Consider the following 24,442-nt stretch of genomic DNA (forward strand, 5'->3'; position numbering starts at 1 on the left):
TTTTTTATTGTCTGCTGTTACTAGCGTTTTCTTTCTAAACATTTTTCTTGGATTTGATTTATGGTTTAACGGTTGAAAATAAAGCTAGTGTTTGTTTAAGAATAATCTAATTACATGATACATATTTTACATCGTTTGTTATATATTGAAAAGTACATAATCTAAGAAAAATTAATATTTGATTATTTATATAAAAGTCAAATAGAAAAGTTAAATATAGAATTTTTTAAATTTGGCGCGAACAAAATTGGCGTATCAAGATGACGGTTATATATCCACTTCCGTCATATGCTACGGTGACAAATCTGTAACAAGCATATAGAGATCAGTGTTAAGGTTCCATAAAGCTTGGACACCCTGATTTTTACCTAGTAGAGTCTTGTCGAAGTGTCGGAGTGTTCGTATTGACGACAATCGTTATTTATTCGTATTTAAAACTTATATAAAGCTAGCACGACTGTTGCGAGATACATATATATTTAAACTATAAGTTTCGTAGAGAGAAGCTTTTCAAATTGTAAACTGCCAGTTCGTAAGTGCACAATATAACATGCTAACCTCCGTTAAAGTGTAACATTAAACCAAAATCAAAAAAATGTTTATCTATCTTTCTAATTTTACAAATATACAACTGAGAAAGGCGTAATAAACTTGATGCTATAACAATTCGTGTTATTAATAAAAGATTAAAGAAGTTCGCATATACTTACGATTGTTAATATACGAAGACTTTGGTATACAAGAGTATTACTGTCTTGAAACTATTTCGTTGAGTCGACTTTTGTTTGGGAAAAGGTATGATTATTGTTTGTTCATGCTCATGTATATCAATATCAAGGAAATAATTTTTTCATCATTAAAAGTATTTCTTTTCCAGATAGATTATATATCAGTACATAATCAGTCAAAGATTAAATATTGTTGCTAGATGGTAAAATTACAAAAAAAAATTACTTTGTATCTAGAAACAAATTTAAGTGTTGCATTTAAGCGGTGGTACAATATCCACCACGGCTTTTACAGAGATGGTTGGATTGGCGGGCGGGGGAGGTCACCTTTATCCCTCGCCCCCAATGCAACCTAATCCAGAGCGTGAGTACTAAAATTTGTATTTATCTTTTTTAGTTTTCTTTACAAACTTTTATTTATAATTATTATTTATTTATATATTTTAATATAAATATTTATATGTATATTTGTTCTTCTTTGTAGTTAGAGAAATGACTGGAATTACATCTAGCGCTCCAACAAGCGCAGATGCATGCTTAAGTATTGTACATTCTTTAATGTGTCATCGTCAAGGTGGGGAAAGTGAAGGATTCAGTAAACGTGCTATAGAATCATTGGTGAAAAAGCTTAAAGTAATTATACTTTTAAATGGAATATTATTAAATTTATAATATTTATTTTCTGTGATAATAATCTATATTGTATCTATAGGAAAAGAGAGATGAGTTAGATAGCTTAATAACAGCAATTACTACAAATGGAGCACATCCTAGCAAATGTGTTACTATACAAAGAACACTCGATGGCAGGTTGCAAGTTGCTGGACGTAAGGGTTTCCCACATGTCATTTATGCACGGATCTGGAGATGGCCAGATTTACATAAAAATGAATTAAAACATGTCAAATATTGTCAATTTGCTTTTGACTTAAAATGTGATTCTGTATGCGTGAATCCTTATCACTATGAAAGAGTTGTTTCACCTGGCATAGGTATGTTATCTCTATTTATTGTGTCCATCTATACTTAATCTTTTTAAAGTTGCATTCACACACCGTAATTATTATAGTTGTTTATATTTTTTACGTTATTTGCTTGAAAAGCTTTTGTGAACTCAGTTGTAGCACCATAAGTGTAAATGATTTATTATTGTGGCCTTGGTGTATGATGGAATGGGTTGGTTTCCCCCGCACAGACCCGTTCTTTACAGACCTGTCTGGACTGACACTGCAATCAGGAGTAGGTGTAGGACCAGGGAGCAGATTGGTGAAAGATGAATATACCGTTGGGGGTGGAGGAGCTGCAGCAGCTGGAGCAATAGGAGCAGCTATGGATGTTGATGGTGAAATGAATCAAACAATACAACATCATCCACCCACACAACCTCCTACAGCAAATAATACCCCGCAACCACAACAAGGTTTTATACCAGGTTTAGCTCCACCTAATCCAAGTAAGTAAAACATTTTTACACATAGCTGTTAATTTTCTTGTATCTTTGTGCCAGTGCTATCTAACTAAATATAGTTGATCTTTCTCATATATCAATATATATTATACCTATTATATAAAAATTTCATGGGTTTGAATAGTACTGGCTTATGTAAATGGTATGTATACAAGAATATAGCAATACGAGTGAAGAGATATGTAAAAATGAAATAAAATGCTCCATGAGATGCAATTATAATATTTTTAATAATAAGATTCATTTATATGTGTGTATAAGCAATTAAAATATTTTTTATTATATAAATATTGGTCGTTTATAAATATTTGTTTTTACATTTAATGTTTTGTATTTATATGGAAAAAAATGTTTTTAATAAGCATCATTAATGTGTTAAGTATGGGGCATGTTTCAATAAATATAAAATTACTATTTTTCATAGCACAAAATATTTACTGCAAGCTCTGCTATTGTGCAATAATAAATATGCTATTATTCTATTCTTTTTTTTTTTTTTTTAGTATATAATTATTGCTTTAAAGTATATTATATTATGTTGCAGTTTTACATTTCATTTTGGCTTTATTATTTTCTTTTTCTTTTGTTGTTGTTGCACAGCTAATGGTGAGGGTATATTTGGCAGTAGTGGGGGAGGGAATAGTGGTAACCCCCACACTAAATTGGACGACAATAATTGCCCTAGGCAAACTTGGATCCCTACACCTCATCACTCTTCAACACATAACATACATCATCGTACGTATATGATAAAGAGCTTTTTATGCTTTTATTGTATTTTATTTTTATTAATCAGCTTTTGCATTGTATAAAAATCAACTCAATATTTTACTATACATGGCAGAATTTTTTATCAAATTAATACTTTCAGAAGCACTGGGTAAAACTCTGTGAACTTTCGAATATGATATTAGCTCATCTGTATTGTGTATTGTGTATGAGTCACATTTGATTTTACAGCAGTAGTACATCCAATGAGTCACACCGTAGGTAGCCAGCAGCAGTCATTGAATGCAGGCAGTGGAAGCAGCAGTACTCAGATTTTGAGTCCTCCCCAAGGACAATCGACAGATACGTTCTATGGAACTACTACACCACCTCAAGATATTAATCAACCACCAACAAGCGTTGATGCTTTAGCAGCTTCTTTAGGTATATTTTTTATTTTACTAGTTTATAATAATACCCTGAAATGAATAATTTGTATAACATTATTTCAGGTGAAGGTCAAAATTCTCCTGTGTCACCTGTACATCTTCATCATGCAAATGGATTTACTGTTGGCACAGCGACAAATCCATATAATTCTGGAGCTCCACAATGGACAGGAGCTAATACACTTACTTACACACAAAGTATGCAACCTCCAGATCATAGACATCTTCATGCCACATCTTACTGTAAGTTTATATTTACTATTATGTTAAATAATCCTTTCTTTTAATATATTTTTGATTAAATAGGGACTGGTCATGGAGGAGATGTTGGTGGAAATATTGGTGGATTATTGTCTACACAACCAGCACCTGAATATTGGTGTTCTGTTGGTTATTTTGAACTAGATACACAAGTAGGAGAAACTTTTAAAGTAAGCAGTGGTTGTCCAACTGTAACAGTTGACGGTTATGTAGACCCAAGTGGTGGTAACAGATTCTGTTTAGGAGCATTAAGTAATGTGCATAGAACAGAACAAAGTGAAAGAGCACGTCTTCACATAGGTATAAATTAAATTTAAATATGAAATATTCAATAAAACGACCTTTTTTTATAAACATTTATATTAATCCTTCTTTAGGAAAAGGAGTAGTGCTAGATTTAAGAGGCGAAGGAGATGTGTGGTTAAGATGCCAAAGCGAGCATAGCGTTTTTGTACAGTCTTACTATTTAGACAGAGAAGCTGGTCGAGCACCTGGAGATGCAGTACATAAGATATATCCTTCTGCATATATTAAGGTGTTTGATTTGCGTCAGTGTCATAAACAAATGAGAGGACAGGCAGCTACAGCTCAAGCTGCTGCTGCTGCACAAGCAGCTGCTGTTGCTGGTCATCTTACACATGGAGCACCTATAACTAAAAGTTTGTATCATAGCATATGTGTAATTCATACTTTATCTAAAAATCTATTACTATAAAAAAACCTTTTATAGGTTTAAGTGCAGCCGCAGGTATTGGAGTGGATGATCTTCGGCGGCTTTGCATATTACGTTTAAGTTTCGTGAAAGGATGGGGTCCTGATTACCCAAGACAAAGCATAAAGGAAACTCCATGTTGGATTGAGGTATAAAAAGTATTATTTACAATATTAGCATATAAAAAGTATCTGATGTATTATAATAACGAATACATAATATAAAAGATTTATTGTATTCTTCTTAGGTACATTTACACAGAGCTCTACAATTGTTAGATGAAGTGTTACATACTATGCCAATAGATGGTCCACGTGGTATTGAATAATCTTACATATATTTCGATAAAGAAGAAAAAAGGTCATAATGTTAGAAACGTAATGTGCAAAATGTGCATTATATATGTAGAAGGACGTTTAATATGTAACACATTCTTAAGATTTTAAATTGATTTAATTTATGAAAATCGAGTGAATGAAATTAAAATATGGAAAGCATTCACAAAAACATGATAATTCTACCATATGAATTTTATTGAACCAAAATATTGAAGGAAAAAAATTGAGTTTGAAGTACCAATTAAAATTCGTCTCAACAGTTTACATATATGGTATATCATATAGAATAAAATGTGTGCCACGGCCTTGTACTATCAGCAATGTACAAAAGTTAAACAAAGGAGACATTATTTTTTTTTATCAAAAAATTATTTTTTACTGTGACGAAATACATCTGCAGAAGAAAAGAAAGAGGTAGGATAAAAATCTATTTTATTAGACATTTGGTCTCTGATTAAAAGCTGAAATTATTTACAAAAAGCAGTTGTTTCAGCTTGACTAAACGCATGAAAAAAAAAGTGTAATACGTTCAAAAGAAATAGTCGATCTCATTCTATGAGATTTATCATTTAATATAGTTTGAAATATGTTAAAACCTGCTACATTACAAGGAACTTAACATTTGTAATATATCATTTGAAAGAAGAGAAATGATGACATTTGAGTGCATAACAGAGATTTATTCTAGGGGTGCACTACCGTACAAAATCCTGTCAGATGATAGCCTTGAGACATAGAATTGATATAATAATCATCGATCGTACAAACTATACACTATAAATAGGTAATATCAATACTAAAATATTACTTAAATATGTGACATATTTGATTAAATCATATGACTGAATTGTCAATAATAAACATGATGATAATAAGCATATTATAGAAGAGCTCTCATTAAGTTATTACATGTTACCTGGAAGCTATTTTAAATCATTAATGTTTTACACTAATTTGGTATTGTGCCATTAGAATATTCCTCTATAAAATCATCTGTTTTATAGTATAAAACCAAAAAATTATTATATAAATATTTTCATTATAATTATTAGTAACAGTGTTTTTATATATTAATGCTCATCAACAATTATGCTTTAATAATTGAAGGGTTTATTAATTTTTATCATTGTTATTATTATCATTCTTGTTAGTACTATTATTATTAATACTATTACTACCATTACTATTATTATTACTATTATTATTACTTTTATTTTGTTGTATGTATTATTGTGAGACATATTTAAGTCTACATATGAATGTTGAATAACTGTAGAAATTGCTAAAAAGTCTGTAAATGTTTCATCTTTGATTTTGAGCAAATTTAATTATTGTAATAGTACATTTAATCATTTTAAACAAGCATCGATATTGCTGCTATCATAAAGTAATAGTCGTGTAATTATACATACCACTTATCAGCCATTTTATTATTATATATATTCGTACAAAATATTTTAATACATGGTAGTATTGTCAAATAGGATGAAGTTGACCAAATTTTATACCAATATATATATATATACATAAAAACATATATACATATATATTACATATACTTATTCTGATTTATTGCAAAAGAGTTTATGGCTTGTTTTTATCACTTATATTCTGTATTTTGGCTTTATAAAGGTATGCTGAGTTCTTTCTTTTTTGTTGTAAATGAGTAGAGATTATTTGACTGTTTACTTTTACACATTAACCTTATATTTCTTCATTAAACAATTAAGGTGTCATTGTTTAATAAATACTTGTTCTTTTTGTATAATATTTTGTCCATTGGACATTATATGTTGATAGTCAAACTGAGCTATCATTCGCCAAAGTAAGCATGAAGTTATTATACATTGCTTCTTTTTGTGTATAAGTGCAAAATATATAACCCTTTTTATTATATATAATGTTGTATTTTAAAAGTAGAAATATTAATATCACTAAGCAAATGTGATTTAAGAAATGGGTGAACTACAAATAAAAAAGTACATATATATTGTTAACAAGTGAATTAACGGCAAATAATGTTACCAAATAAGTTAAAATTTGATAAAAACTGTAAATCATTGCTAAGATATGAAAGCGTTTTCTTTGTTATTTGACCAAGGCTAAATGAGGGATATATATCGTGCACCTAAAGTCAGCAGATTTTTTAAGTATATCTATTGCCAATTTCGTATTAAGAATACATGTGCCATCATTTTCATACATATTATACACAGAAATAAAAGCAGAGATAAGATTTAGAATTTTCTACAAATTCTATATTTTTAAACAAAAGTGCATAAAATATGAATGAAATGAAATCTAATTATGGTACTTCAGTATGCTTAACTAATGCGCATTAAATGAAAAAATACCAATAAAGATTGAAATCCAATCAGATCTTTGCAATGCACATTAAAGCAAACCAAATAAGTTAGCTAATTTTAATACTTATGAATGAAGATGTCAATCATACATGGCTTAATTAACATTGATATATTAACTTTAATAGCAACTTCAGAACAACTTTACAAGAAAATATTTTGAACAATGAGCATAATTTTTAAAGTAAAGATACCTTTCCCTGAATCCAAGTTTTTAACATATTTTGGAACTGGTATCAAAGTGCAATAGCCCTTTCTTATGTCAGACATATTGTAGTTTATAGATAAAAGTAAATTATACCATAGAAATTTACATTATTCTTTAAGGATTAATAGTGGTAAGATATAAGACAGACTGGTATTTATATATACCACATATTTTGCGATATTAATATCATATAAACATATTTGTTTATACGAACACAAATATATGTAGCATTTTTAAATGCAAAAGCTTATGTGAGATATAATATACTATAGGTTCTTTTATATGGCTATTTTCTTCATTTTTTATCAAGATAAATCATGATCAATCTATTAAATGTCACCTTTAATAGCAAATTTTTTCTTATTATAAGAGAATAATGAAAAATATTTTTAAATTCATCAAATGCAGTTATTCTTTTATATTTATTTTTATCATAACATAAACGATTATATTTTTTACAATTTGACATTATGTTCATTGATAATTCTGAGATTGAAGACTTATTCTTAAGCAGTAGAATATATACAATAAATATAAAAGTATGTTAGTATATTAGAGTTCATTTTTTGCTAGATTGTATCTGTATTTATGAGTTTTTCTTACACGTATTTTTTTGTATACTTAGAGATAATCTTTCAAATATTTTTTGATATACAGAAAAGATTTTTTTTTAACAATATGTTATGATTATTTGTTTCTATACCAAAGATATTCTAATAATATAATTACAGTATGCTATTATATATAAACAAAATATAAAGAGAGTATAGATGTAATTTTTTGCTGTTACTTCACAATAAACTACGCAGACAGAATTACATTTAATTCATGTTTTTATATTATAATCTAATTTGATACAGAATATCATATAAAAACTTGAGAAAATGATATGCATGAAATAGATAAAAAATCAGGAAAAATATAACACGTTTGTGATAATCATTACATGCAAACATTTAAAAATTATTTTGCTTATTAATTATTCATACATATTTATGGATACGAGCATATAATAATAATATATTATTTAATTGTTATAATTATATTACTGCATTTGTGTTGAACACAAATTATTACTATTGAAAATGTATGGTTATTGCAACTAGAAAGCATTGTGTGCAGAGTATCAATAATATGGTCTTAAGACATAGATTCATAGAATTTAAATGAATATGTTTATAAGAGATTTTTTGTTATGGTATATACATGGTCATTTTAAATAAACATATTCCAAAAATTACAAACACTTTCTTGATTCATGTATATTTTAATCCGAAAGTAAAATGAGATACAATAATCAAGATAAAGTGAAATATATTCATTTTACATTAATACATGAAAAAACAATGGAATTCTACGAACTAATTTTAATTTATTTATGGGCTCACAATATTATTACTGTTTACACTTGTTTCCTTACTATCAGTGTAAATGTTTCCTTTTAAATCAATAGCATATTCATGATTCACAATATTTATTAATGCTTCCTCAATCGCTTTATCTATATTTGCAGCCGTTATAAAAGTAGGTACTTCTTCCTTAAGTTTTTTAACATGCTCTTCAATTTTTTGTTCCCTTTGTTTATCTCTTTCCTCTTTTTCTAATAACTTTTTTAATATAGTTTCTTTTCTTTCTTCTTTTTCTTTTGCCAATCTGACTTCTCTAATTTTGGCTATTTGCATGTTCCATTTATCATTTATTAAATTAGATTGTATGAAATCCTCATCTGCTATTTTATTTACAGTTATTTCATCAAATTTGACTTGACTCTTCTTAAACTCGTTTTCAAAATGTTGCCTAAAAATAAATCATTATTTCTATTATATCCAAAATAATATATATATATATATATATAGATATATGATCCTTTTCCTCTCATATTTGCAAATGCATAACTTACATAAGTGATTTCATAACTGTTCTGTAATTATTATTTAATCTTTTAAGTTCTATATATTCTTCTGTAGGTATTTTTGGCCTTTGAGGTACTCTGAATACCTTGCTCTTCGCAGTTGGTAACCAAATCGGTTTCCTTTTCCATCGAATACACTGTGTATAAATTATATTTAGCTCAAACCGTTCGCATTTTACAAAATTACCCAGTGTTAACGAACAAATGCCACTTATCTGTTTTGTTCGTAACATAATTGTTATAAATTACCTACGCATGAAATAGAGATATTTTTATTCTACATATGCTATATATTGACTACTACAAGATTTACTTATCACGATAATAAAAAAATTTAGATTTAAAAATACGAAATTAAAAATAATAAACAATCCGAACATTACATTCAATTTAGTTAATTTTAAATTAAAAGTAATTGGAAACATATATTTATGGAACGTATAATCTTTAGGGTATATAATTAATTTTATATAACACAATAACTCATTGTGTAGATACCTTATTTTGTTTTATTAGTAATAAATATTTCACTTATTAAATGTGAACTATTGAATGAAAGCTTGATCTTTAATACACATATTTGAGGTTAGGAATAAGTCAGTGATCTACTCTGTATCTAGATGAAGCTATGAAGTAACATTTGATTATCTATGTGATGGAGTAACGACATTAAAGATGCATACATACGAATATATAATTTATGCTAATACACATAACATGACTATACTTAAAATAAATATATAACTATTTAATATAATGATAAATTTATCATTTTTAACATTTTTATTTTAACAATTTGGTTATTCTCTTCCGTTTATTTTTTCATATGAAATCGACTGTTCATTTGTTTCTTATGTATGCATGCACATACATTTAGTACACATAGTTACATTGCAACACTTTAGGGTTGCGTTCTATTATATAATTAAAAGATAAGTAAATGAAAATTTTTTTCTATTTTTATTAAATATTCATTAAAAAATACAAGCTACAAAAAAAATAGAAATGTTAAATATTTAATTAAAATATAATTTTTTATTATAATTACTATAAAAATAAAATAATCTGTAATAAATATCACAGTAGTTGCATCGTGTTATAGCGCCAAATTTCAAAACATAGCGCGTATGTACATATATACATTTAAGCAATATCCGTTTTTTTTGGTACATGCTATTGAAAGTCGTACATACCTGTATAAATATCTATATATGCATGTACGTATGTACGTGTAAGAAGAATTGCACATAACCGTGAGTGAAATAATTAGGCTCCGCGTTTTGAGGACCTCATTAAATTCAGAGCGCGAATGCGCCAGGGCTCTTTGGTATATATCCAGCGTTGCTTTTTTTTCCCTAACGCAGTTGAGACTGAGACCTTATTCCAGTGAGTGCGTCTTTCTCACGCGTTGATAAATTTAACGCTTTTAACAAACTCTTATATATGCGTATATTTTGGAATAATTTAAACGAGAAACGACGGGTAATCGACTGAAGATTCACATTAAATGAATTTTCATTAAATAAATTTAATGTCTCTCGCTAAATAGATTAACGAATAGATAATTTAATGACGAAAAGATGTATAGTGTTACTGTGACCCCGGGAAGATCTTCTGAGAAACAAAGTACATCGCGAAATAAAGAAACAGAGTTGGTAGGCTACAAAAGTAGAAGAAGAGAATCTGTACCAGTAAGAGTTTTAAATTACATCCGGTCTCAATTTCAAGCGGAAGGCATTTCGGGTGAGTCGTAAAACGGTTTAGTTTTTTTTTTTTTCAAAAGTTTTTATATGTATCCATGAATTTTGATAAAAAATTCATCAAATGCATAGTCATTTCGAATGGTAAATATATTTGATTTTATTTCAACAAAAATATAACGAGATACATTTGGTTCATAAATCGTGGGTATCCTCGCAGGTACGTTTGCTTTCTCGATCATTTTAAATGTCATTTAGATTATCACACTATACTGGTTTGTACGATGTATATATACATATACACACATATATATATATATGACACGATATTGCGGTATTTTAACGTGTTTTATACTTGCAATACCGTTATAACACATACAATACCTTTGGTATTAATTATTAATAATTCATGATTACAATAACGAGATAACAATTTTAAACTGTTACCTGTAATCGTAAGAACTAAACATTATTTATTTTCACGATATAAATTAATTATCTCACCATTTAACGTGTATACATTTGTCTTATCTTTATAGTTTTTTTTTTATTTCAATATCTGTATATATGCAATAAGATATATATATATAGTAAGTAATTATATATATATATATATATATATATATATATATAATGTATTTAAATTTGTTCCTAAAGTATATTAAACGTATCATATTATTTCAGTCTTTTCATTTCTTCATTTGTTTATCAACGGAGGTAGTACATTCAATTTAGTTTTGTGGATGTTTTAAAAATAACTTTTTCGTTATTTCAGTAAATAAACGGATAACGCAGAATTTTCTAACGAGATAATATATCGTATTCGTTATGAAATTCTGTAAGAAATCGATCTAAAGAGTGAAAAATTATATTTTCTTTAGTACTAATAATACAATTCAATGTACCACTGGCACAAATATCACTATATATAAATAATTCAATAGGTTATATCCTCTTGCATTTGACTCGTAGAAATAGTTTCGCTTTTTAAATTGGATTCTGTGTGTATGGTAGAAAATAAACTTTCTGAAACTTCTGCGTTTATAACTTCGCAACTGTTTATGTCCTTTTGTAAAGGCATTCGATATTTCGAGTAATCATTCATCCAAACATCATTTATCGAATCTTCGCTTTCATCTATAGAATCTTTGATATTCGAATTGTTGTTATTAGACATCGATGTAGCGCGAATCATCCATACTTGTTCTCCGCTACATTCATCGGCGTTACTTTGTATATTAGCCATGCGCATACCGGCAGAGCTATCATTGTAAAGAAGCCAGTAAGGCGAGAAAGAGTGATGTCTCTGTTCTGCGACTAACTTTATCTGTTGAGAGCAAACATCGGTTGGCAGTACGGCTTTATGTGTAACTATCGGCGCAGTATAACAATATATACAAGATGTTTGATCTATTTTTGTATAGTCTATTCTTTTTGATATATTAAAATTCAAAATATTTTCAAGATTATTGTCTGATAACTTTTTGTGGGACCACTTTGGCCAAAATGGATCTAACATTCCTAAAAATGTGTGAAATTTATGTTATTTAATATTTCATCTAAAAATAACGTATAACTAAATTGTTTGATATTTCAATATTTTTTATAAAATTATTTAAGATTTATTAAATAATGCATACCTACCATCAGAGCATGACTGTACTCTCTCTGTTACAGAATCTTTACATATATTCATATCTTGCGATGTTACAAGATCATTGGATTGTCGTGATTCAAAACTTTGAGACATTGTAACATATGATTGATGATTGTCATGCAAATTAGAATACTGATACGTAACTTCAGAATTGCATGGAATGTTGTTAGGTAATGTTTGATTAAGTGCAGGTACATCTGATGTGAAATTTATACTACCTGTAGAACCAGTCATCTGAAAATATTCTCTTGTTTCACCTATATATTTATTATGATTTTCCAAGTATGCTTGATCTGTAGAAGTTGACTGTACATTGGACATTATAGTTGGAGAATAATACAAAGGATCTTCAGATGAATCAATATTAAGTACTGTTGGATTATCATTATAAACATTTTCACTAATATGATATCGATAATTTGTATTTCCATTATTTGCATTTGTTACTGGATTATCAAGATAAATAGCATGAAGTACTTTTGAAGTACTTATATCTGTATCTATATAGCTTTCATCTATAGAATCCATAACATTTGTAATAGTCCAAGTTTGATAATTTTGTTTTAAATCATTATTTGCATAATTGCAATGGTATTGATTACTATTCTGATCGGTTAGTACATTAGACATCTGATCGATATCTTGTACATTTTTAACAAAATTTGTATCATGTAAAAGATATTCATCCCTAACATTATTTAAAACTCCATAACAATCTGTATTGATTACAAGATTATCTTCATTATCATTGTCCACTGATTCTGCTGTTAACGTATCAGAATTATCTAATATATTTTCTGAATGATATTGTTCTACTGGCCAAACTCTATAATCTCCAAAAACTGGTGCTGCAAGTTCTCCTAAATTTGTACCAACCGGAGCTTGTAACATCTTTTTAAGAAGTATTGATCCACATGTACTTTTACTTGAATCTTTTTGTAAGTGATGATACTGTATATGATTAGTTAAAGGATATATGCAAGAGTTTGATTCATTAATACCTATCAAATTAGGCTTAGAACAATTAACTATATCTACAGGAAAGGAATGTGCAGTAGAACTACTTGCCGTAGTTCTTAGATCCACAATTGTCGATTCGTGTTGTGGATTATGAGGTGTATTATATGTTTGAAATTCTCTTTGTATTTTCCGTAACAAAAATTGTCTAAATTCTTCATAATGTGGAATCTTGTCATCCTCTCTGCTAACAATTTCTTCTTCTGCACCTACCTAATAAAAACGTAACACAGACAATTATAGAACAAATAATTAAAAATATAAATATTTAATATATTTAAAGGATCATTAAAAATTTACTAATTTTTTTTTTGTATTATATGCATATGTATAATATGCATATAATAACATTATATATATGAAAATTACATTTTTATTTTATATAAAAGTATACATTTTATGAATAAATAAAAATACACAATATAGAAACATTCTAAGTAATATCTCGCAAAAATGAATAAATAAATATTTGGATAGAAAAGAATTTATTATTTTGTACGTGAATGTATATGGATCACGAAGAACGATCGATGGTAAATGGAAGAATATATGAAGATCGCTTTTAAGTGGCGGGATATTCTTGATCGATAAAAACATCGATCGCGTTAGGATCACGACGTAATATAATCGATTGAGCAAAGGGTTGAAAGATAGACCGTGACTCGAGCGCACTTAAGAAAAAAAACGACAGGGAGAATGAAAAGAAGGTATAAAGAAAGAGAAAGAGAAGGAAAGAGATATAATCTCACCCATTGATAAGGCGATCGTTGTTGCTGTTGCTGTTGTTGCGAATGATAATAATCTTCAGCCATGACGTTATCTGGACTTTGTATCGGTGTGGAGGTTATACCAAGTTTTTCGGCCTTGATCTTCCGCGTTCTCTTCTTCCGCGTCTGTTTTAAATCGCTCAACAATCTGTCGACTTCGCCATTGTCTCTGCTTCTTGCGGCCCTTAATATTTTAATAAGCAGCTCTTTCTGTGGATAAACGATCGGTTGATCGTTCGAAGCTCGATTTAATGTCACAAGAAAATTATCGAAGATCGAATATCACACCGGTCTTGTTCAAACGTCGCGAAAAAACTCATCGATATCGAGAAGAAAAGCTTCTTCCCTCTTATTTGGTATTAGAAAATCAAGATAAAGTACGAGATCGGTCGAAAATAATCTTATTACCTTTATGTTGCCTGGCACCCGATATTTCACAGCCAATGCTTGCAATTCCTTGTATGACAATCTTGAGATATCGTTGCCGTTCATTTTCAAATACCGGGACTCGAGAGATTTTAGCCATGTAACCGCGCGATCTTCTACGGATTACGGATGTAACAGGTACACAAATAGTTAGTAAGAATCGTCTGCTACCGGAAAACGCGCATCAATTCTCTCGAAAATTTTCGATTTCCTATCTTAGAAGAAAGTACTCATACTTATTTAGCGTGTCGTATCTCTCACGATTTCTTCCATGGTTTACAAGACGAAAGCGCGATTTAAAATTTCTTCGTTTGTATTGTTGATTGAGAGAGTTCCTCGAATAGTGATATAATATATATCGTTGTATTTTATGTTTACTGCAGTTCGTTACGAAGGAAAATATATTTTAAGTTTTATTTTCCGATATTCAATAAGAACCAAAAGAAAAATTTCATTATTTTATTGATTGAGTCTGGGACGATTAAAGGAGACTAAATATTAGGATTATTGTCGTTTTCTATCAATAATTCGCGTCCTATATTCGTAACAAACTAAGTAAATCAATTTGTTTTTTAAATACCATTAATTCGATAGCTATAAAGAAGATCCGTTTAATTTTTATCTTTTATCAAGCGGTTAATATTAGCATTAACCAAACTTTGATGAATTATTGAATTGAAAAAAGAAAAAAAAAAATGAAAAGGAAATAAAAAAAAAATAAGAAAGAGAATTATTAAATTCGAAATATCAATAAATCGATTTTATCGATAAAAAGGTACATACGAAGTTACCTGTAAACAAGAATAAAACGTGTAAAAAGAACGAGATATAACTGAAAGAAAAAAAAAAATAATAAAAAAAATAAAGAAAAAGTTAGGTATGTCATCGATGTGACATATATGAAACAAATATGAATGCTGTCACATATATGAAACAAATATGAATGTATATGTTGACCTATACTGGGTTGGCCGAACGAGGCGCTAAAGAAAGACGGAAACTGACTTGCGCGAGAGGTAGAACTGCGCTTTCCGGTATTCGTGCGTCGAACGGATCGAGAGAGAGAGGCATCAGTGGAGGAAGACAGGGCGGACGTGTTGCATCGTTGTCGCGCGTCCGTAGAAGACAAGTGAGAAGGGGGACGATCGAACGAGAGGGTTGGCCACGACGAACGATTCGCGAACGATAAATTTCCCGATCCTGTTTGTGAAAAGGAAGGAGAGAACAAAAGAAAGAAAGAAAGAAAGAAAGGAGAAGGAGATAAAGAGTAAAAAAAGAGAAGAGGAGGATAAAACATTATCAAAGATATAGACGATAATCGATTATTTAACAAGAGAGGAAGAGGGAGCTCTCCGTTATCTATTTGTCTCTTTCTCTCTCTCTGTGTCTCGCTCTCTCTCTTTCTCTCTCTTCCTTCGTATCTCTATCTTTCTTTCTCTCTTCGGTGAGCGATCGGTTCGCCGATCTACATACGTTCTACCGGATACGGCCAATGAAGGCACGTAAGAGCCGCGAGAAACGTAAGTTCACCAATCTCAGGGCCAAGATCGTCCGTAATCCGTGGTGCGTTATCAGCGTGGTGCGCGATCGCAGCTAGGACATTCGACGATGTCTCTCCTCCTTGATGATCGTCCTCGAGAAGCCGCGGAGTGAGGATTTCTTATCCCGCAAAAAGAGAACGAACGAAACGAACTTTTCCACATTCGCATTTTCCTTCCCTCTTTTCCTGTTTTTCATTATATATAAATATATATATATCTCTCTCTCTTTCTCTCTCTCTCTCTCTCTCTCTCTCTCTCTTTCTTCGTTCCTTTTTCTCCCTTTATTTTTTATTCATCTCGTTCGCTCTTACTAGCTGCAAACGTAATTCGCCGAGGTGCGTCAGCGCCAAGAGTCGATGGAGATGCAGCGCCAAGGTGCGAGGCTCCTTCGACGGAGAAGATCTCATCTTAGATCTTCTTCTTCTTCTCTTCCTTTTTCTCTCCTTATATCAATTCTATCTCTCTATATCTAATTCTCTTTAATAAACCCACTTAGATTCACAATGTAAGTTCTTTGATAGTCAATGTCAAAGAATCTTCTCTCTATATACCTATCTTCTTCTACCCTCTTTCGTTGAATCACTTAGGAATTTTAGAAAATTAGAAAAAGAAACACACCACCCTTTCGATGGTAGAAATATTAATGAGATGGGGAAGTAGAGTATTGTAGTAGAGGTGATATGCCGAATCGACCGACGTCATGCGAATTTTTTCATTATTTCTCTCGTATTTACATTTTTATTTAGATCGTAAAACGATCCCCCACAAAGATCACCAAAGTGGGATGAAAAACGTGAGCAGGCCACGGGATAGGAGCTGACCCGTCGTCATGGTAACCCCGGATGCCCGGGATCAGGAGCTCTATCTCTCTCTTGCTTTCTCTCTCTCTCTCTCTCTCTCTCTCTCTCTCTCTCTCTCTCTCTCTCTCATTTTTCTTCTCGTTTTAAAGCACACACGTGTACGTTTTTCATTGATTAACTCCTTATAAAGAGGCAAATCCTCACAAACGAGTCTCCCTAATGTGATCACAGTCTGATGCTAGACCTTCGATATTTCTTTAAATATCCTACTTGTTGTTATGTATATCATGACTTTAATATTTCCTCTTCACACCCTGTTCTTTCTTTTTTGTTATATTAACCCATCATATCGAATTAAGATCAAGGTCCTTTCTTATTCATCTGATCCTAAGAAAATTATTATTTTTTTTTCGATCATCTCGCATATGACATGCAAAATAAAAACTTAAGATATTCTTATTTTTATTTGTTTATATGTACTTAAGTTTCTTTTATTCAACGAGACGCATTAATATAAAAGTTCGTCGAATTAATAGACATTGATCAAAGAAACTTGTTAAACTGGAAAGCTCCTATCTCGTCGTATCGCTAACGTGAATTGCGTGAAAGAGTTATTTCGGAAAAGTGGACGAGATGAGAGGCACGATGGACACACAATCGATTAGCCTTTAAGAGTCATTTTTGTTGTATTCGACCTTCGAGGAAGATCGATTGAACGCGTTTCGTTCGGTCGTTTCGTTGGTAGTCTTAACGTGATATAAGAAGTTCGAAAAGGCATGTCGACATATTATCTGAAAATTGATTGATGTTACACTTGCATGGCGAACGTACTTATGCGAATGTAGAGAGTGCCGAATAGCGTCGTGTCTAGGACACATGAGTTAAAGGGTAGTGGATCTAAATATGAACTTCTTTCTATCCCCTTCTCTCTATCTCTTCTCTCTTTCTCTATCTTTATGCCCCCTTTTAGAAAGATGACAATATAGATAAATAGTGTTTTGTCAGTAGATTCTCGTTGTTAAAGTGGTGTGTATGATCGTACCTTTTTAGATTCGATCGTACCTTTAGTTCAAATGCTGTGCGAATGTAAATACTCGTAATTGCTTCGTTCTATAAAATTTCATGACGTCGAGCCAAACTCGTAATAGTTTTAAATAAATAAAGAACGAAGATGGAATGGGAGATAAAGATGATGCAAAATTACATATGGATGTAACTCTATTATAAAGATATATTACGAGCTTGTTCGACGGCGCGAATTTAAAAAATTAAAAGTTAGTTCCCCTTAGATTAGTAGGAAAGATTTTAGAAAGAAAAGAAAACCTTTAGATTTGCAACGACGCTTACGCGTAGGAGTTCATCGTTATCTTTCTTTTCTCTATCTCTCTGTATCGAATTCGTGGTCACTTTCATCTTTAAGGATACGATCAGAATAATAGAAATTATCAATAACAATAATAGTGGAATTTCGATACAAAAGAGATCGAAGACAAGAAAATAGATACGTAAGAATGTCGTTCGGCGTGTCGTTTTGATATTAGGTAGATTATAAATAAGGGATTGGTAAGGACGGAAGGGGGAGTGAAAATACGCACTCTATACGGACTCGCTCTGTAAATACGTTGCACCCGTTGTTATCTACCTCCGAATACTTTAGTAGATGCTCTTTATCACACTGTCTTTGGTAGAAATCCTTGGCAGCATAGATACGTGGCAGACGGTGCATACACTGCCATCAGTACGAATCTGCTCGTTGCACCGTAAAGAATGACTCACTTTGTAAGTAGAAAGTTACTTCCTCCTCTCTCTCTCTCTTTTTTTTCTCCTGGTAATACAACAAATAAAAGATAATAAAAAAGAAATAAACAACAAAAAAAAAATGAGAGGAGGAAGAACCCACCCTGTTTGCTCCTGAGTAAAATATAAAATGCAAGAAGGTATCTTAGAATCGGAGCGTCTCTTACACGTGGTGCAGTATTAAGAGTGAAGCCCCCCTTGACAACGTTACAGAGGGAGAACTTGAAGAACTCGGGGGCGTTTTAGGGGGTTCTGGAGGTGGCACCTTAACCTTGGGGGGACGTCACAAGCCCGAGGAATTGGCAACCTTAGCAGCTAACACGAGATTTTCAAGAAAAGAAATACAATTGATCTATCGTGGATTCAAACAAGAATGTCCTTCCGGATTGGTCGACGAGGAAGCTTTCAAACAAATCTTCTCACAATTTTTTCCACAGGGAGGTGAGAATTTCGAATATTCAAGATAGTGCATGTAAATTATAAGACTTGCAATAAATACGTTATTTGCTTCCTTCGATGATCGTAGATGCTAGCCAGTACGCTCATTACGTGTTCAACACTATGAAGAGGAAACATTCCGGTAAAATAAGTTTCGAGGTGAGATTATTCGATATAGGTAGATTGTAAGTTTAAAAAGAAACATCATTCGACTTATTATTCATCGATACGTAGGAGTTCCTGACGATTCTATCAAAAGTATCTAGAGGTTCGGTGGAGGAAAAGTTACAGTGGGTTTTCGGATTATACGACTTGGATGGCGACGGTTTGATAAGCAAGGAAGAAATGATGGACGTCGTTGGGTCCATTTACGAAATGCTGGGTCGTTATACTCAGCCGCAGATAGTCGAGCCGCATTTGGCTGCACGCGAACACGTCGATCGTATCTTCCACGTGAGTTACGTAATTAATGTGTGTAACTCGCGATTTATGTTTCTCTTTCGGGACAATGCGAAACGATAAGGCATTTATACATTTTAGCTAATGGATGCGAACAAGGACGGCGTGGTAACTATCGAGGAATTGGTGCAATGGTGTTCTAAGGACGAGCAATTATTGCGAAGTCTCGATACTCTTGACACAGTCTTGTGAGAGTTTAACATTACTTTCATATCTTTTCCATTAAGTTATCAAAAGCTTTTTCATTTTCTTCCGCGATCGATAATATACAACATCTGAAAGAGTTTCATAAGTCCCATTTATGGAAGACGACCGTTCTATCTTAAATTCCGATAATATTGTATCTTTGAATTTCTTTCTTACTATTTCGATATATTATGAAAAAAAAAGAAAAAAAAAAGAAAAAAAAAGAACAGTGATTTTTCACTTAATTATTAACATGCATGAAGAATAGATAGAAGATGTAATAGAAGATTACCTGTAGAAAAAAAATGTATATTTCGAGTGAACATGGCTAGTATAAACAAGATCGTGTCGTAAAACCTTAAAGGCAATCAAATCATTGATTTTTAACGTTTCAAAATAGTCGTTGGTAAAATATAGAACGGTACGTCTTCTGGAAACGATACTATGAAAACTATTTCCATGCGCGTTTGTAAATATGTATGTACCTACCCTACCTACCCAGTCTTTCAACCGTGCCACGTCAGAGTACGATAATCGACATTATCGAAACTTTCAGCGGACATCCTTCAAGTAGCGTGTCACACACTTGTAACTTTATTAATATATAGAAACTGCATTTTACTCGAACGTAACTTCCACGATTCATGATTATCGATGAAAATTTAGGTAGACGAATTTCTTAAAACTTTAATTTAATTATATCGATCGATCGATATATCGTATTCTTTATTTTTTAATTAATTATAATCAATCGAAACATATCTTTAACGCTTTTTCTAATTTTCATCAAGTTCGACGTAATTTATTCTTTAGCTTTCTATACATCGATTTACAAACGTACGATTTTTATACTTTTTCATAAATTTTAACTTATATTTAAAGCTTTGAAATGGCTGTCCCGATGCATAACCATGACAGAAAAATTCAAAAAAGTAAAATGAAAAAAAACAAAAGAAGAGAAACGCGAACGGATTTTGATATTAAAAACATCAAAAGTGGAAGTACGTGATATCAAAGCGCTGATTTCGCCGAAGATAATCTTAGGAATTAATAATGGTGAAACCACAACAAAATGAATAAAAGGAAATTAGATTTTTTCGATGCAACAATTTTTCCTGGGGCCTTTTAAATGCTAGTTATGCTCGTTAAAATGAAAAAGAAAAAGAAAAGAAACATCTTCATTCGTATTTTAAAATGAAATCTTAGAGAAATTCTCCGTGATCATCTTTAAACGGATTTTAAAAAATATTCCTCACTAATAAGTGATTTTATTCAAAATTATAAACCTATTAGTGGGCATATATGTCTTATCTAAAGGATAAAATGAAGAAAAAAGAAGGGACATCCCAACGGAGACATGGTCATAATGCGACTACATTTCTTAATCGTTTCAAATGAATTTCGAATGAAATTCGTATTAACGTAATCACTATCTAATTACGTTGGGTGTCTCATGTTAAACTTTGCAATATGAATGGATATTGTATAGTACCTTGGTAGTCTCGACCAAATAAATGAAGCGTTAGCTACAACGAGCTAACGCCTCGTGTGATTCTCCTGTACCTTATTTATTTACTTACAGATTTTAAAATACAATCTATCGATATTATGACGATGTTTATTATATTAACGTTAGTAGTTATATCGATAACATGATGTATGTATAGCGTGTTGTTTAAAATTAATTTCATTAGAATAAATGAAACATTTCTTTTCTTCGCAGCTTTAATTTAAAAACGTTTAATATTATAACTAAGATTAAGAAAATTTATATCAGGTAATACATATGTATGATTGTTAAAAGGTAAATCTTCTTGAGAAAAATATTTCGTTATTGTTCAGTCAACATTTAAGACATTTAAGGGTGCGAAGAAAGGATAGTTTTTTTCTTTAGTGAAATAAATTTACAACAATGTGCATAATACATTCGATTTATGAAATAACGCGGATACAGCAGATATCGATATAATACGTCAATCGTCAAATATGTTGAAAAACATTAAATAAGTTTATAAGAAAAAGAGTTCTATATGCGATATATTCGATATGCAGGGTATATTACGTACTTTTCATATTTTTCTGCTGAATGAACTAATGAGAGATTCTTTATGAAATTATTCGTATTTAAATACATATGTCAATTTTAATAGCTTTCCTTATAGTAAAATATGTAAGATTATTTTGCATATTTATCTCATGAGTATCGTATAATGTTTCATTTATTTTTATTGCAACATTTAAGACATTTTTGGTAGGCCTCTCATGATATGTAAATAATGCATTAATGCAATTTCTAATTCTTACACATTCCATGCAAAAAACTATTCTATTGTAATATACTTATCTACTTTACTAACAAAACTTAGCCTATGTCCGTTTGTTCAAATCAATGACTCCAACAGTTCTATAAGCGATGTTCGCAATATTATCTTAAAAATTTCCGTACTTTTAGGTCACACTTAAAAATCTCTAAAATAGCGTAGCAATTTTAATGTATTCCCAAATGTTTATCACAAACGAAGGTGCATGTTCATTTAAAAAAAATCCAAATCTCTGCCTTTAGATATAAATATACAAATAATTGTCATTCGCAATAATTGAAAATTGATCTTTTTGCTCAAATGTTAAAAGAATATTATATAATATGATAAAAAATTAATATTTCTATAATTCATTAACATTTCCTAATTATCCATACCTGCAATTTAAAAAAGAAATAAATAATTTCAAACGGTATATTTTAAAAAAGTATTATAGAAGTATTATAAAAAAAATCCAGTCCTACTTATATACCCATACTTCAGAGATTTATCTAATATTTATTCATTATCCAATATCCAATAATAATCAGTAAAAGTAGTTTTTTGTTTTACCGACCAACCAGATAATAATCAGTTTTAGTTGAACTCTACTTTACCGGTTAGAAATAACTCAGTCAGAATAGAACAGAAAAAATCTACAATCGAGTTAGTATGTAACAGAAATTTTTGTAAATGTAATAAAAATAGTAATACATATAATAAAAGCAAAAAAAAATCATATATTACTATCACAGGCGCTATAATCGGTTGCTATCGATAATGTAGATATAGATCCTTGTTAATATAATATAGATCTTATGGATTTAAGTATCGGTAAAACAGATTACATACAAAAACAGTAGAATAAAGAAATTTTTAAATTCATAAGAAATAATTAGATACAAAATATAAAAGAAAATTATTAACAAATACATACAACAAAATAATATATGTTCACTTTTTTATATATTTTATAATAATATTTATAATTAATCTATATATCTTGTTATAGATGATTTATTATATTTTTTATAGATTCATTAAAAAATTAATTGTCTAAAGAAGAAAATTAATTTTAAAACGCAACGTTTTCAACTTGGATAGTATGTAACTTCTTCTAATAATGGAACACAATTTGTTAGACGCCATCCAAGAGATAGGACGGATGGCCCTTTGAAAATGTAATGATCTATGACACGGAACTTTCTCTTTCTAAACACGGCGCCAAAACGAATCTGACCCTGCTCCGTATTCTTCAAGTTAAATCTTATATACGCGTATAAGATTAACTATGTTAATAGTATAATTATAAACATTATAGAAACAGTTATAGTAGAAAAATCATGTGACATGATCTATTTCATTAAACCACATAGGATTATAACTATAAAATTATTCAGATCATGGCGAAATTCGACATGATAAAAAGAGTTCCGTTTGGACGATAAATATAGTAAGTATATGTATGTATGATTATGATTAATGTTTATGTGTCGGAACTAAAAGTGAACACTTTATTATTAAGAACGATGTTAACGATGTAATCGACAAATATCAGTATTGTCAAAATAAGACAGAATAATTCAAGATACGATGCCTCGAAAAATATTCGTACACCATAGTGAGAGTGTATTCACGTATCATTAGCATACTCGTGGAAGAACATAAATTCCTTACGTAAAACGTAATAAACGATCGTAGTAAATTCATGAATGATGTTCTTACATATCAAAATGTTACTCGTTCAACGATAAACTTAAATTTATGAACGAATAATAGATGTAATCTGTGCCTTCGCAGATTTTTCGAGTGATATTCGTAGTGAAGTAACGGAAGCTTTAAAAGATCTAGACCTTCTTGGATCTCTTGATAGAAATGAGAAATATTCGAAGTAGAGAGTGGCCCCAAATCGATTTGATGATATGTGTGTGTGATGTATGTACACACACACACACACTTGTATATCAGTATGAAATTTCATCGTCGTTTGTATACAATGATAGCGTATAAAAAAAAGATATATATAAATAAAAAACTAACTGCTATCCCTGAGGCTTTAACGGGCCTTGGAACCAGTTCAAAGCAAAACCTGGTTTATTCACCTGTCGAAAATTTTGTCTAGCCGTTAAAGCCGATCACTCAAGATAGTTAATCGTGGCGCCACGTATTTGCAATGAAACTCGCATTAACGAAGGCGTTCGAAGGTA

General features: G+C 30.6%; 4 protein-coding genes across 13 annotated transcripts; 2 read left to right on the forward strand and 2 right to left on the reverse strand.

The window, feature by feature from the left end:
• Positions 1-274: 274 nt before the first annotated feature.
• LOC127065288 (mothers against decapentaplegic homolog 4) lies at positions 275-7,516 on the forward strand. 8 transcript variants are annotated; one of them, XR_007781995.1, is made up of 13 exons: positions 279-795; positions 878-1,092; positions 1,213-1,361; positions 1,441-1,720; positions 1,924-2,181; positions 2,797-2,934; positions 3,157-3,348; positions 3,417-3,596; positions 3,660-3,914; positions 3,992-4,273; positions 4,345-4,475; positions 4,574-5,078; positions 5,158-7,516. XR_007781995.1 is itself a non-coding variant. In XM_050997406.1 (12 exons), the coding sequence occupies exons 2-12, from the start codon at positions 1,026-1,028 to the stop codon at positions 4,652-4,654; spliced, it is 2,010 nt and encodes a 669-aa protein (XP_050853363.1). In that variant the 5' UTR covers positions 278-795; positions 878-1,025; the 3' UTR covers positions 4,655-7,516. The 8 variants fall into 8 exon arrangements, 7 of the variants coding, with proteins under 7 accessions (XP_050853367.1, XP_050853368.1, XP_050853363.1 ...); XM_050997406.1 differs by having other exon boundaries at positions 278-795; positions 3,160-3,348; positions 4,574-7,516; XM_050997404.1 differs by having other exon boundaries at positions 4,574-7,516.
• A 277-nt stretch (positions 7,517-7,793) lies between these two features.
• Positions 7,794-9,876, reverse strand: LOC127065294 (probable 28S ribosomal protein S26, mitochondrial). Its single transcript, XM_050997421.1, has 3 exons — positions 9,835-9,876; positions 9,136-9,284; positions 7,794-9,032 (listed from the first exon to the last, which is right to left on the reverse strand). Exons 1-3 carry the CDS (start codon positions 9,859-9,861, stop codon positions 8,612-8,614), a joined length of 597 nt encoding a protein of 198 aa, XP_050853378.1. The 5' UTR covers positions 9,862-9,876; the 3' UTR covers positions 7,794-8,611.
• Positions 9,877-10,596: 720 nt separating this feature from the next.
• LOC127065290 (Kv channel-interacting protein 2-like) lies at positions 10,597-22,594 on the forward strand. Of its 3 annotated transcripts, none has more exons than XM_050997414.1 (5): positions 10,597-10,890; positions 19,066-19,293; positions 19,379-19,449; positions 19,525-19,743; positions 19,831-22,594. In XM_050997414.1, the coding sequence occupies exons 1-5, from the start codon at positions 10,728-10,730 to the stop codon at positions 19,939-19,941; spliced, it is 792 nt and encodes a 263-aa protein (XP_050853371.1). In that variant the 5' UTR covers positions 10,597-10,727; the 3' UTR covers positions 19,942-22,594. The 3 variants fall into 3 exon arrangements, with proteins under 3 accessions (XP_050853371.1, XP_050853372.1, XP_050853373.1); XM_050997415.1 differs by lacking the exon at positions 10,597-10,890 and adding an exon at positions 15,763-16,234; XM_050997416.1 differs by lacking the exon at positions 10,597-10,890 and adding an exon at positions 15,764-16,630.
• LOC127065287 (uncharacterized) lies at positions 10,996-14,969 on the reverse strand. Its single transcript, XM_050997403.1, has 4 exons — positions 14,697-14,969; positions 14,271-14,498; positions 12,492-13,734; positions 10,996-12,368 (listed from the first exon to the last, which is right to left on the reverse strand). Exons 1-4 carry the CDS (start codon positions 14,778-14,780, stop codon positions 11,785-11,787), a joined length of 2,139 nt encoding a protein of 712 aa, XP_050853360.1. The 5' UTR covers positions 14,781-14,969; the 3' UTR covers positions 10,996-11,784.
• Positions 22,595-24,442: the final 1,848 nt, after the last annotated feature.

This window comes from Vespula vulgaris, chromosome 7, assembly GCF_905475345.1.
Source record: "Vespula vulgaris chromosome 7, iyVesVulg1.1, whole genome shotgun sequence".
NCBI lineage: Eukaryota > Metazoa > Arthropoda > Insecta > Hymenoptera > Vespidae > Vespula > Vespula vulgaris.

Bases quoted from the DNA above. Each gene is read 5' to 3' on its own strand.
- LOC127065288 (XM_050997404.1), top strand. From the start codon at position 1,026: ATGGTTGGATTGGCGGGCGGGGGAGGTCACCTTTATCCCTCGCCCCCA. The intron at 3,349-3,416 runs GTATATTTTTTA...ACATTATTTCAG, and splicing joins TGCTTTAGCAGCTTCTTTAG to GTGAAGGTCAAAATTCTCCT. The intron at 4,274-4,344 runs GTTTGTATCATA...AACCTTTTATAG, and splicing joins TGGAGCACCTATAACTAAAA to GTTTAAGTGCAGCCGCAGGT.
- LOC127065294 (XM_050997421.1), bottom strand. From the start codon at position 9,861: ATGTGTATTAGCATAAATTATATATTC. The intron at 9,285-9,834 runs GTATGTATGCAT...ATTTATACACAG, and splicing joins TTAGCATAAATTATATATTC to TGTATTCGATGGAAAAGGAA. The intron at 9,033-9,135 runs GTAAGTTATGCA...ATTTATTTTTAG, and splicing joins ACAGTTATGAAATCACTTAT to GCAACATTTTGAAAACGAGT.
- LOC127065290 (XM_050997414.1), top strand. From the start codon at position 10,728: ATGTATAGTGTTACTGTGACCCCGGGAAGATCTTCTGAGAAACAAAGT. The intron at 10,891-19,065 runs GTGAGTCGTAAA...ACAACGTTACAG, and splicing joins TCAAGCGGAAGGCATTTCGG to AGGGAGAACTTGAAGAACTC. The intron at 19,744-19,830 runs GTGAGTTACGTA...TATACATTTTAG, and splicing joins ACGTCGATCGTATCTTCCAC to CTAATGGATGCGAACAAGGA.
- LOC127065287 (XM_050997403.1), bottom strand. From the start codon at position 14,780: ATGAACGGCAACGATATCTCAAGATTGTCATACAAGGAATTGCAAGCA. The intron at 13,735-14,270 runs GTGAGATTATAT...CGTTTTTATTAG, and splicing joins AACGATCGCCTTATCAATGG to GTAGGTGCAGAAGAAGAAAT. The intron at 12,369-12,491 runs GTAGGTATGCAT...ACACATTTTTAG, and splicing joins AGTACAGTCATGCTCTGATG to GAATGTTAGATCCATTTTGG.